Source organism: Chinchilla lanigera, unplaced genomic scaffold (genome assembly GCF_000276665.1).
Source record: "Chinchilla lanigera isolate Chin_1 unplaced genomic scaffold, ChiLan1.0 scaffold00019, whole genome shotgun sequence".
In the NCBI taxonomy this organism is placed as follows: Eukaryota; Metazoa; Chordata; class Mammalia; order Rodentia; family Chinchillidae; genus Chinchilla; species Chinchilla lanigera.
This window is the reverse complement of record NW_004955420.1, coordinates 26820593-26833235: the sequence shown is the minus strand read 5'-3', so window position 1 is coordinate 26833235 and position 12643 is coordinate 26820593. Positions and strand designations below refer to the sequence as shown.

At 43.5% G+C, this 12643-nt stretch overlaps 2 protein-coding genes across 4 annotated transcripts in view; one reads left to right on the top strand and one right to left on the bottom strand.

Annotated features, from left to right (window-relative positions):
• Window positions 1-1268: 1268 nt before the first annotated feature.
• Kiaa1143 (KIAA1143 ortholog) lies at window positions 1269-5348 on the bottom strand (the record flags this gene model as incomplete). Its single annotated transcript, XM_005383472.2, is given in 3 exon segments — window positions 1269-1977; window positions 3055-3199; window positions 5234-5348. Coding segments are annotated over 3 exon segments (475 nt in total), but the record flags the coding sequence as incomplete, so codon positions are not given.
• Window positions 4935-12643, top strand: part of Kif15 (kinesin family member 15) — a 53796-nt gene continuing 46087 nt past the window's right edge. For 2 of the 3 annotated variants that reach the window (XM_013513373.1, XM_013513372.1), the window contains exons 1-3: window positions 4935-5126; window positions 9161-9203; window positions 9723-9912. In XM_013513373.1, coding sequence (XP_013368827.1) covers window positions 5078-5126; window positions 9161-9203; window positions 9723-9912 — 282 coding nt within the window. In that variant the 5' untranslated portion in view covers window positions 4935-5077. Of the gene's footprint in view, window positions 5127-5471; window positions 5610-9160; window positions 9204-9722; window positions 9913-12643 lie in introns of those variants that run through there. The other variant, XM_005383474.2, reaches the window with a different exon arrangement.

Sequence of the window (12643 nt, the reverse complement as noted above, 5' to 3'; positions counted from 1 at the left end):
TTTATCTCAAACAGAGTAACAAAAAGACTGTAGATTACACGATTTACAAATTAGTTAAAAAGGTTAAGAAATAGATCAAGAAAATAACATAGGTAGATTACATAATGCACTAATTACTAAGAAAAACATGAGTGTATTAATGGAAGTGAATAAAACGTTAATCTAAGAAATGTAAAATCAGTTAATGTATGAAAAACTGTTTATCCTTCCTGGTAGATCAAAGAAAATGCCAATTAAATTTAACTATTAAACACCACTCCAAAACATAAAGTTGATTAAAATCCAAAGCTTGGTGCCAACCCTAGGCCAATGCAGTGTTATAGATGAGATGAAGTACGCTCTTAGAGATGGGAAACAAAACACTGTGGTTAAAAACCTCTCTAGAAGCAGCTTGACAGTGAACATAGTAATATGTAGATAAGAAATATTATAAATAATAATATAGACAATAGCTTTATAAATATTCAAATACTTTGACCCAGTAATTCTGCCTCAGCAATTCACTGTAAAGAAATCATCAGAAACAGAAGTCTCCACAGCAGTATTTGACCAGATATATTGCACTGCTTAGGGCCGTACCTGGCTGCGTGTAACAGAAACCTGACAGAGGTTTAGAAAAGCAGCGTATTCCTCCTTCCTAGGCATGTGGGAGTTCAGAGGCCAGCAGCTGGTCAAGATCCAAGCTCTCCAGCCTTCCTCTGTAACACCCAAAGCGTGCAGCTGTCTTCTGTATGCCAAAGAGAAACCAGGCGCACCCAGGTTTCCCGTCCATACTCCAAGCAGAGCGAAGAGAGAAGGGCAAGGCTCATGCTCCGTTTGTCCGTCTGTGTCAAACCCCAAGCAGCTTTACTAAGCTTCTGTGTGTATCTCTTAATGCTCCGCAGTGAGTCATATAACCTCTCTTAGCAGAGGCTGGGGAGCGATTTTCAGCTGGGTACATTAACATCTCCCCCACCAGAAGCGGTGTTCAGCTAATAAGGAAAATGTAATAGGGTGTCTGTTTTATTATGAAATTCTCTGTAATTGTTAATCTCAGGTTTTTGAATTTACAGATCTGGAAAGTGCTCACAATGTAATACCAAGTGAGAAGCAAGACAGAGAACATAGTAATATAATCTTGGTTTTATTTTATTTCATGTTTTATTTTCTGGTCTTTTTGAGACAGGGTCTCACTATGCAGTTCAGGCTGGCCTTGAGCTCACTTTGTAGCCCAGGCTGGTCGCAGACTCACAACAATCCTCCTGCCTCAGCCTCCCGAGTGCGTGAGCTACCACACCTGGCTTTCTTGGTTTAATTTTAAAAATATAATTTATATATATACACCCACACAAGGGGAAAAAAAGCTAACTGCAGCCAGTTGTGGTGATGTCTGCTTGTAATTCCAGGACTCTGGACGGCTGAGGCAGGAGGATCACAAGTTTGAGCCCAGCATGGGCAACTTAGTGATACAGTAAGACCCTGTCTCAAAATTTAAAAAGTTAAAAAAGCTGGGGGTATAGCCCAGTCCAGAGTCCCTGGGTTCAATCCCCAGTACTACAAAACAAAAACTAAACATTAATTGTAGTTAACATCTATACACTATAGTTGGTATCTCTAGTTAGAGTGGTAACAATGGTAGACAGTTTTCATTTTATATTTTTGCTATATTTTCTATAATAAACTTTATAACTGGGAAAAATGTTATTTAAAAAACACAGGGAAAATATTATTTTAAAAAGTACTTCATATACTTTCAAAGGTGACTAAACTAAAATGCTTATGCTCACTCATTTTCATCGTCATTGCCAAAGGAAAGGAGGCTGCTATTTTTTATTTGCTTTTGTGAGCTTTTTTTAAGTGAATCCTGCTTATTTACTTCCTCTTCATTTGTCTTCTTCTTTTTTGAACTTGCTGTTAAACCTGAGTATTTTTCATCTGAGGTCCGCTTGACTGGTTTTCGATACATGATTCTTCCATCACTTGGGGCTGGTTCTTCATCTGAAGAAAAACAAAGGTGAAAGGATTTTCTTCTCCCCTTATTATTCTGCTATTTTTAGAGAGTCAAAGGGCAAGGAAAATCTCACATTGTATTTGAGGGTGTCCTTGGTTCCATTCCGTTCCCTCACCCCTTCTCACTATATGCCCCATGGCTGTGCACTGACTCCATAAGAACTCACAGAGCTTCTCCGCACTAGTGTGACTCCCCAAGTTCATTACGGTGGGGGCCAAACCCAGGGCTTTGCCCGTGGTCTACAACTGAGGTGTGCTGCAGCCCATTGGATCGCTTTGTCCGAAGTACTGCAGGATGAACCTAGGGCCTTTGCACTGAGCTACATCTGCAGCCCTTTGATCCTTTTAAACTTTTTTAAAATTTTGAGACAAAGTCTCACTAAGCTCAGTCAAACCTGCTTCAACCTCAGCCTCTTCAGATGAAGCCTTCAGCTTCAGCCTCTCCAAGTGCTGGGGTTATATGCACCACCATGTCTGGCTCTAAGCTTTTAAAAAGCGAAACAGTACTTTCCCCTATAACAATGTGAAGTTTAGGAATAATAAATTTATACTATGTAGTGCATGTTATACTATACACTATGCCTCAGATACCAGTTACAGTCAGGCATGGTAGTGCAGGCCTGTAATCACAGCACTCGGGAGGCTGGGCAGGAAGACTGCTGTGAGTTTGAGGCCAGCCTGGGCTCCATAGTGAGTTAGAGTCCAGCTTGCACTACATAGTGAGACCCTGTCTCCAAGAAAAAAGAAAAGATACCAACTACATAGATTTTGTTGACTGGTTGTAAACCTACCTATTAAAGGATGCTTTTACTCAAATTTCCACTTAATCCTCAAACAACCCAAAAAGGTAGGTACACCCTTTATCTCTATTTCACTGACAGGAACTTGAGGCTTGGAGATGAAATAATTTGCTCAAGGTTACACAATGTAGCTGGTAAGTGTCAAAGCCATCACTAGAACCAAAGACTGTCTCCTTCGGAAAGAACACTATTACATATACTACAGCAATTTCAATATTCTAGGCTCTTTACATTGTTGGAAAACCTGGATTACTTTCAGACATACCTGCTTTGGCAGCCTTTATTTCTGCTTTAATTTTCATGACTTCTTCAGCTGTCAGATCTCCCTTTTTTAAAACCACCACTTGGGGCTGTTCATCTTCTTTGTCACTGTGATCACCCTCTTCATCTGGGAGCTGAGGCTGGATTCTCTAGGGGAAAATGCAAATACAACAAGTAGGTTGTTGACCTCGAGCCAAATACAACCATGGTCACTGGAAGCAGCTGTAATTACTAAAGTGAGAAGGGTAACTATCAACTCAATGTGGCAGGAAATACATTTTCAAGTACCTCCAAAGAGCCTAACCTCGCCATTTCAGGGAACAGGTCTACCTGCTGGTCACCCTAGGGTGCCTATCCAGTGGGTTCCACTTCTCACTCGGCAGGATCCCAGCCGGCAGCTACTTGTGTCCGTGGCCCTCTGCTTTGGGTAATGCTATCACTCCCAGCCTCCTCAAGGCAGCCATGGGCAATGTCACCTCTTTGCTTCTCATCAACACTTCTCACCTCATCAAAGTTAGACCAAAAGTAGCCAACCACCATCAAAGTATAGAAAACAGCAAGTAAAAGGTATTCTTTCCCCTACAGCATCCCTTTAACAGCTTCAATTTAGTGGATATACTATCAGCTGTTTTCCAAGTGTCTACTAATATGTAAGCATATAAAATGTTTTGGACATAAACAATACTACACACATTCTGCAACTTTTCTATTGTTCTACCTTTAAATTACAAAACTTCTGAAACATACAGAACGGAGAATAATGTAACAGAAACCATTTAATCCTACTATCCAGGTTATAAGTGATAACATTTTGCCAGTCGATTAGGATTTTTTTTGACTGCCAGACATCAGAAAAGGCCCACTCCAACTTTTCACTCAAAACATATTTTTGCACAATACTTTGACTACATATAGGACTATCTAGTTTTATAAATCACTGCCTTGAACTTAATCATGTACACAGTATAGTCATCTCATGAGATATTGTACCCTATAAATAAAAAGATTTGGCTGTTTCCAGTTTTTTCCTACACTTTTGGAAACTTATGACAAATTTCGAGAAGTGGATTGAAAGATACGCACACCAAAATGTGTCTGCACGCATTATTCAAATAGCTCGTCATTCCACTTCTTACAGAGTCTTCCTTGTCTCCAACAGCACCTTGCATGACTCAACTTTAGCCTCTAACCACTGCTTTATCCTGTATCACTCTCTCACAACCTCTAGACTCCACCCAGATTTTAGTACTTGGATATCCATGAACATATCCTCTCTGTTCCTCTTGTCTTAATGGAAGCGCTGGACATACAGTCCTAAATAAATTTACTTCTTTATACGTCCTCTACGCAAAATGGTATGCTATTACTGAAAGTGGTCGAGTAGGTTTTGGTGTCAACCAGTCAGGGTGCAGGGTGGACACCTTGGCATTTGATTCCCTCTGAAATCCTGTCCTAGATAAGTGTGGCTCTCCCCTGAAGCTTTTCTTTTCTTGCTTTCTTCTTCTTCTTTTTTTTTTTTTTTTGGCTTTTTTGAGACAGGGTCTCGCTGTGCAGTTCAGGCTGGCCTTGAGCGCACTTTGTTGCCCAGGCTGGTCTCGAACTCGCAACAACCCTCCTGCCTCAGCCTCCCGAGTGCTGGGATTACAGGCGTGCGCCACCACGCCCAGCTTCCCCTGAAGCTTTTCTATTCAGGCTCGGCATTATAAGCGTTTTGTTTTTTTAAAAAAAGTACCTCATGGTAACAACAAAGCATAAAAATAGATCCGATACGTGACGTTTCTTCAAAGATGTTCCCGCCTCGGGTCTTAGAACATGGTGTCACTTGACCCAGTGCCCTTAGTTTCCTCATCTGGAAAACTGGGCGACGCTATCACCTACCCTGCTCACAGGGCCCGAGATGAGTGGGAAAGAAGACACAGGAAAGCGCTATTTCCTATCTCCCAGGAGCAGGTACTTTTCCTACGTCAGGTCATTCCGAAAAACACAGCATCGCTCGGAAAAGGAGAGAGCTTCCCGGACGCAGAAGGATGTCGCAGTCTGGGCAGGACCGCGCGGAGGTCAGACGCCCACCGAAAGGTGAGTGGAAGGCGGGGCTGGTTAGTACCTAGTCTCCGGGTCGCTGCCGAATCCGGAAGTGGCGGGAGGACAGGGTTTCTCAAGTAGCGCGACCAGCCCGGGCTCACCTTGGTCTCCACGGTGGGCCCTTCCCGGTAGCCGACTTGCTCCTTGAAGCGAGACAGGAACGCGGGCTCGGCGGGCCGCACGTACGACACCCGGTTCCGCTGGCTCATGGCAGCTCTGGGCAAAGACAAATTCTCGTAGCACAGCGTAGAGGCGGCGGCGCATACATAATACGTCACGCCACCACACCCCCGACGCGAAGACGCGATCGGGGGGCGGTGCCCTGCGCGTCACTTCCGCGCGCCTAATTCAAATTCGCCGCCATCTTGAGCGGGCGGGATCCTGGGGCGCGGCGCGCCCGGGAGGCGGAGGCGCGGGTGGAGTTTTTCGCGGCTCTCGGACCCATGGCTGTGGCCGCTATGGCACCGGGATGCAAAAGTAAGGGAAGCCCGGCCTCGCGACCCGTCACTGGGGTTCCCTTCCGAGCGGGGGAGCGCGACCCTCGGTCCCTCGCTGACAGTGTTGGGCGGCATGCGGCGCGGGGAAGCCCGCGTCCTCTCCGTGGTCCTCCGCGTCGTCGTCGTCTCCCTCGCCCCTTCCGCAGGTCTCCACGACCCTGCCTTTCTGGAAGAGAAGGGTTTATTACCCAGACACTCCCTCCTCCTCCGGATAGTTTCTGCTCAGACAAGGGGATTTGCGGGCAGAGCCTGCGGTGTGTGGAACCGGGGTCCCCGACCCCGAGCGCCCCGGTGCTGAAGCAGCGTGTGCGCCGCCTGGCCTGTGCGCGGTCGTTTGTGCCTGTTCGTGCGTGCAGCGCGCGAACCAGGCACAGTAGTGAGACGGAGCGGCGGTCGCACACGGCATCCCGTAGTCACAGCTGGGCGCGCGTGGTCTCTCTCCAAACCTTTTCCGTATTGCTCTTACCCTCCGTCTCGTGCGGCGAGATGGCAGAATGCCTGCGTGGTGCGCTGAAGTGAGCTGAGTGACGGTGACAGAGGCCATGAGGGTGACTTGACTTGCGCACAAGCACCGCGGTCTGCTTGGCGATCTGATCGCTGCGAGGCTGCTGACTGCTGGGAGGCTGGCGTTATAGACAGTGCGGATGTGTCCTGGGCTGGAGGAAGCAGGGTCCTGTTGAGATAGGAGAAATATAGGTAGAACGGAGACACGGTAAATGTCTAAACTAAAAATAAAAATCATTACAGTAAAAGATACATTGCCAAGAACGATGGGCAGCCTGTGTTTGAAGACGGGGAGAATTTTGAGGATTAGTGTAACTGTATCTTTTAATGTAATAATTTTTTTATAATTTAGCTTTCGTTGTATTTTTCGATCACCCTGCAGCTCCAGCCCCAGACCTTGGGGCACCACTGCCATGAGAGCCCACGCTCTGTGTTCTTCAGTTCTCCCTAATAAACCATTTTTTGTCTCTCACTGTTGTATCCTGAGCTTCTTTTACCGTGATGAGAGTCAAGAACCTACTTGGCAGGCTGAGTTGAGGTCCCCACCTCCTCTTTGGGGAGATCTTAGGCCCATCTGATGACTGAGATTTCGTCAGGCTACTCAGAATAGCATGTAATTTAAAAGCTTGTGATTTTTCTTCTGGGTTTTCCATTTAACATTTTAAGAAATACCGTTTGTTTATTGGTACGTGTTTGCAGTACGTAATGATTACATTTCCGTTGACCATTTCTGGACTGCAGTTGACAGCCAGTAAGACACTGTGGAAAGAGAGCCCCCAGCGGTGGGAGCGGGGAAGCGGCCCTGCTGTGTGTGCTCAGTCTGTTTTCACCCGGAGGGCGGCGGTCTATTTCTTCCTCTTTTGTTCCCCAGAGGAGAGCAGCAGGGAGGCCGAGGCTTGGTGGCTCTCAGATTTTTGCTGTCATTTTTGCTTTTGATAAAGCCTTCAGTTTTCATTAAGTTCTTACTCCTTTGCTGTTCGTCTATGTGTCACCTCAAACTTTGCTTAATACCTTAAGGAGTGTTTTTAAATTTTTTTTCTTAAGTTTTTTTTTAAACATTTTATTGATGTATAGTTTGGGCTGGTCTTGAGCTCAGTGTGTAGCCCAGGCTGGTCTCAAATTCGCAGTAATCCTCCTGCCTCAGCCTCCCAAGTGCTGAGACTACAAACATGCACCACCATGCCTGGCCCAAATTCTTTTTTTTTAAGCTTCCTCCCTTCCCTTCTCCCCCGCCCCGCAGGAGTCTTACTTTTAAAGGTTAATTTGATGGAATATCTGTGAATGGAATGAAGAGGGGTCTGTGTTAGATGTTTGAAAATATTGTGAACTTTGACATTTGAACCTTTGTTTTCTGTTTTTTTTTTCCGGTACCGGGAATCGAACTCACGACTTTGCGCTTGCCAGGCAGGCGCTGGAACCTTTGTTTTCTGATAGGTTGGTTTTTTAGTTAACCATTTATATCAGTCACACCGTTGTCTGAATACCTCTTTATGCTGTCCTTTTCCATCTAAAATATCCCTTTTGTTCCACTATTTTCAGTATTTAGGGAATAAAGCATACAAATTGGTATGGACAGCGATGTTTATCACACTTTTTGCAACATCACAGTATTTGTCTTTTGATTCCACCTTATTCCTAAATTCAGAGTTTGTAGTCTAGCAAAAGAATTGATGCCTTTGACACAGTTAAGAGCATCTGCTTGTTTAACAGGAAGTGACATTGACATGTGTCTCTAAAAGGGCACTGTTTTGCCTTTAAACTGAACTTGAAAACTTTCCACTAGTGATGGGGGCAAAGTTGTTCACAGAGACCTCAGTAGTGGTGATGCCGGGAGGAATTTCCTGCTTCCTTAGGTTGTTGGCAAAGTCGAGGTTGGTGACATCCCAAGTAAAGTCCTTCTGGCATTCCCAGCAGAGGGGCTGGAGTGTGAAGAGGGACCTGAGCCATTTTCCCTTTTGTGCCACAGAGGCTGACTAGCGACACCCTTTGCTCCATGGACTGCTTGCTGCCTGTGAAGTCAGAAATGAGAAATTGAAATGTAACCCTCAGGAAATGAGTGGTTGAGTTTAAGAGTCCCTTTCTGGACTTAATCAGGTTTGGTCAAATGATAGATAAGTATTTGTCTAGACTGCAGAGTAAATTATCCTATGGTCTTTTAAAAGCGAGAAGACTTCAAAGTTTACTGTTTTGTTGAGGTATAACTCACATGTAGTAAAAAAGCACAAATCTTAACAATACCATTGAACACATGTTCATGTGAATTCACCCATATAACCACCACCCAATTAAAAAGCCAGAACTGCCCCTGTATGCCTAGAAAGTTCACTGTGACTCTTCCTAGTCAGTCCCCCAACCCAACAAGTACTCTGATTTTTATCACTACTGACTGCTGTAGTTTTGTCTAACCTTGAACCTCATAGAAGTGGTATAATGCATATTCTTTTTTTGTTTTTGTTGTGACTGCTTTTACTGAATATTATATCTGTGAGCATTGTCCTTCCTTGTAGGCAGTGGTGGTTTTTCATTATTGTGTGGTGTTCCATTATGCCAGTACACCATAATTTGTTTATTTTGTTGACGGGTATCTGGGTTTCTAGATTGGGCTATTATGAATAAAATCTCTGTGAATAGTTTTCATATTTTTATGCACGTAGAGAATTTCACAGTGAATGTCTACAAATGGCTTCCATTGATTGATTGATTGGAGTAGAGGGAATCAAATCCAGGGCCTTGCACATGCTAGGAAAGTGCACTACCATTGAGCTACCCTTCCAGTCCCAAAGGAGCTTCTAATATCACAGTTCTGTGACAGCCACCTGATGAACTTTTATACTTCTTTTCATCTTTTGTTTGTTTGGACTGAACATCACCCCAGCGTAGTAGACTGGGATAGAATGGAGAGAAGGATCTGTGCCTGGCGCTGCACTGCCCTGTGAGGGATCTGAGGAGACCAAGGCTTGTTAGAGAAAGTGAAACTTCCGTAGTCTGATTGTAACCACCTCTCATGACTTCTCACCTTTTTTCTAGCTGAATTACGCAGCGTGATAACTTCTCAGTCTAATCAACTGAGGTAAGAAAACAATTTTGTCTTGAGCCCCTCCCCCCAAAATTGTTAGGCAGTATTTCTAAAAGAACTATTTAGCATAGTAAGGGGACTTGTTTCACATGTTAGTTGGCCATCAACTGATTGAATGGAAACATGGGATAATCACATATCTCCCTGCCCTCTCTATTTCTAGGCTAAAATGTAGAATCAGTTGCATAATTCTCCCTTGGAATCACTTGTCCTATCATTGCTAGTAAGAAGGAAATGAAACGAGAGGCAAGCAGTGTTTGTGTCTCCTTGAAATGAACTCCCTTGAAGTTTGTTTCTAGTAAAAGGTGAAGGTGCTGTCGTAGAGTAAATTAATAAAGGGCATGGGTTGCACGAGACTCTTTAATTAAAAGTGGTCAATATAAATGGGGTAGGCTTTTTCAGGGAACCTCACGCAATACATATTAGAGGCAATCTGAGACTCAGATTCTCTGACTCTTTTCTCCAGAAACTTCTTTGTCACCTGTTTTTTTTTTTTTTTATCTCTTGCTTTAGTCATGAAGGTGATGCCATCAGAGTTTTTGTACGAGTCCGTCCACCTGCAGAGGGCTCGAGATCAGGATCAGCGGATGGAGAACAAAACCTGTGCCTCTCCGTGCTGTCCTCCACCACCCTCCGGCTGCATTCTAACCCTGAGCCCAAGACCTTCACGTTTGATTACATAGCTGACATGGACACCACTCAGGTAGAGAGAACTGGAAGCTTCCCCCATGGAATGTAGAAGCCTTTGTTATTTGTAAGGGTTTCATTGTTGGTCTCATTAGTTTGACAGATTTCTAATTTTATTGTTTTTTTCCTTTCTTTTTTTCTGTTTATTTCCAATAATGGGGACCCACCCAAGGAGCCCTCTACCTCTGAGCTACATCCCTAACCCTTTTTATTTTGAGAAAGGGTTTTTGAGAAATTAGCTGCATAGGCTGGCCTTATGTTTGTGAGCCTCCTGCCTCAGCCTCGTGAGTAGCTGGGATTATAGGTGTGTGCCATCGTGCCCGGCTCTTTCTGTTAGAGTAAGACACGCTGCTTTACTTTCCGCTTCTACTCAGTGATGGAAGTTCATGGAAATGTGCTTTTCAGAGCTACTTGAGTGGTAGCCACAGCAGCTGCGTAGTTTAATACTTAGAATTACTGTGATGTCTATAACTATTTTTTTCAGTTAAAGTCAATTTAATTAAGGTCTAGTCAACACTATCCAATAGGACTTTTCTGCAACAATGGAAGTGTTTCATATCTGAGCTGCCCATCATCTCTAGTGACTATTTAAGTGTAAGTTAAGAGCTAGATATGATGAGGCTGAGGCAGGAGGATTGTCCCAAGTTCAACACCAGCCTGGGATCTAAACAACTAATTTGAAGACAACAATATGCAATATATCAACCATTGTTGAATTTCTGTCATCTTGTTTAGTAAAGCTCTGTATTGTTTCTAACATTTTTTAAAATTTCTTTCTCTTCTCTTTAATCGTTTGATCAATCTTGCATTCTTACATCTGGTAATTGGACAAGTTTGTTGAAGATAACAGTATGTAATATAACAACCATTGTCAATTCCTATCATCTTGTTTTGAAATCCTGTATATTTTTATTGTTTTTGTGTTGTTTTTGTCTTCATTGTTGTTATTTTGTTATTTTTTTCCTCTTTAAAATTGAAAAAAAAAAAAGACCAGCCTGGGCTACATAATGAGTCCAAGGCCAGGGTGAACTACATAGCAACAGCCTGTTTCAAAAAAAAAGTATAAATTAATTAAAATGAAATAAAATTCTGTGCCTCATAGGCATTAGCCATATGTGGCTATTAAGCACTTGAAATGTGGCTAGAGTATTTGATGAACTAAGTTTTATTTAATTTTAATTGAATTTAAACTGCATATGATGGCACACACTTGTAATCCCAGCTACTTAGGAGGCTGAGGCAGGAGTATTACAAGTTCAGGCTAGCCTGGGCAACTTAATGAGATCCTGTCTCAAAATGAAAAAATAAAAGGAAATAATGAAGTGAAGTAAAATAACACTGAGGGCTGGATATGGTGGTGCACCTTGGTAATCCTAGCACTCTGGGAGGCTGAGACAGGAGGACTGTAAGTTGGAGCCCAGCCTGGGGAGCTTAAGGAGGCCCTGTCTTAAAATATAAAAGGGGCTGGGGCTAGAACCCAGCCAGTTTTCCAGGAGTTAAGTATTCAGTTCCTAGTACTGGGGGCAGGGGCACTGGCAGTAGAGTTTCTCTATTAGTAATAGAGTATGTGCTGGTAGAGTTTCTGTATGAGTTCCCTGGGTTCAACCTCTGCTGCCTCAAAAACTAAAACAAACCACACCCACACCCGTTGCAGTAGGCTCTAGTCGATAGTGACTGCTCTACTGACATGATAGTTCTTGATTATGTCCTTATGTATCAGAACATGTATGAGAGGGGCCTTCACATCTTTAAATCTTCCTAATCTTTTTTTAAATCTTTTTGAGACAGGGTTTCCCTATGCAGTTCAGGCTGGCCCTGAGCTCACTTTGTAGCCCAGTCTGGTCTCGAACTCAAAACAGTCCTCCTGCCTTAGCCTCCCTAGTGCTGGGAGTACAGGCCAACGCCACCATGCCCGGCCTTTAAATCTTCATGCTTTTCATCTAGAATTACAAGCTGAGCCATCTGGATAATTTAAAATTTTCTAGTAGACACAGGTACAGCTCATTTTAATAACATGACTTGTCTCCAAAGGTCCAAATCCTCCCTTTCTTTCCCCTTTGGCAGTATTGGGATCAAACCCAGGGGCTTCCTATCACTGCACTATATTCCTACCCCCTTTTAGGATGTATTCATGTATGTATGTATGTATTTTGAGACAGGATCTCGCTGTGCAGTTCAGGCTGGCCTTGAGCTCACTTTGTAGCCCAGGCTGGCCTTTAACTCACGTGGATCCATCCTCCTGCCTCAGTCTCTTGAGTGCTGGGATTACAGGTGTGTACCACCACACCCAGAATCAATGTAAATTTTTTTTTTTTTTTTTTCTTGTACCAGGAATTGAACTCAGGACGTTGTGCTTGCCAGGCAGGCACTTAATGCCACTGAGCTGGATCCCCAGGCCCAATATAAATTCTTAATGACATAGTTTTCTTTCTTTTTCTGTAGCCCAGTCTTAAAAATCTAGTGTGTGTTTCCTCTTATAGCACCTTAGTGTGCATTAGTAACGTTTGAGGTATCAGTGGCCACAAGTGGTCATGAGCAGTGTGGGTTTAAGAGTTCTTGCATTGTTGATAAGACTACATCTAGTTATATATTAAAATGAAATTTATATTATTTGGTACAAACGTAGGAGAGAAAAACTGAAGAAGAGATAGGGCTGTGTATTTCTCACCAGTACCAGTATAATTATATGCAGTATGCAATATAGACTACTGTATGAAGTTTAGATGTGTACTTTGGGGCTGGAGATA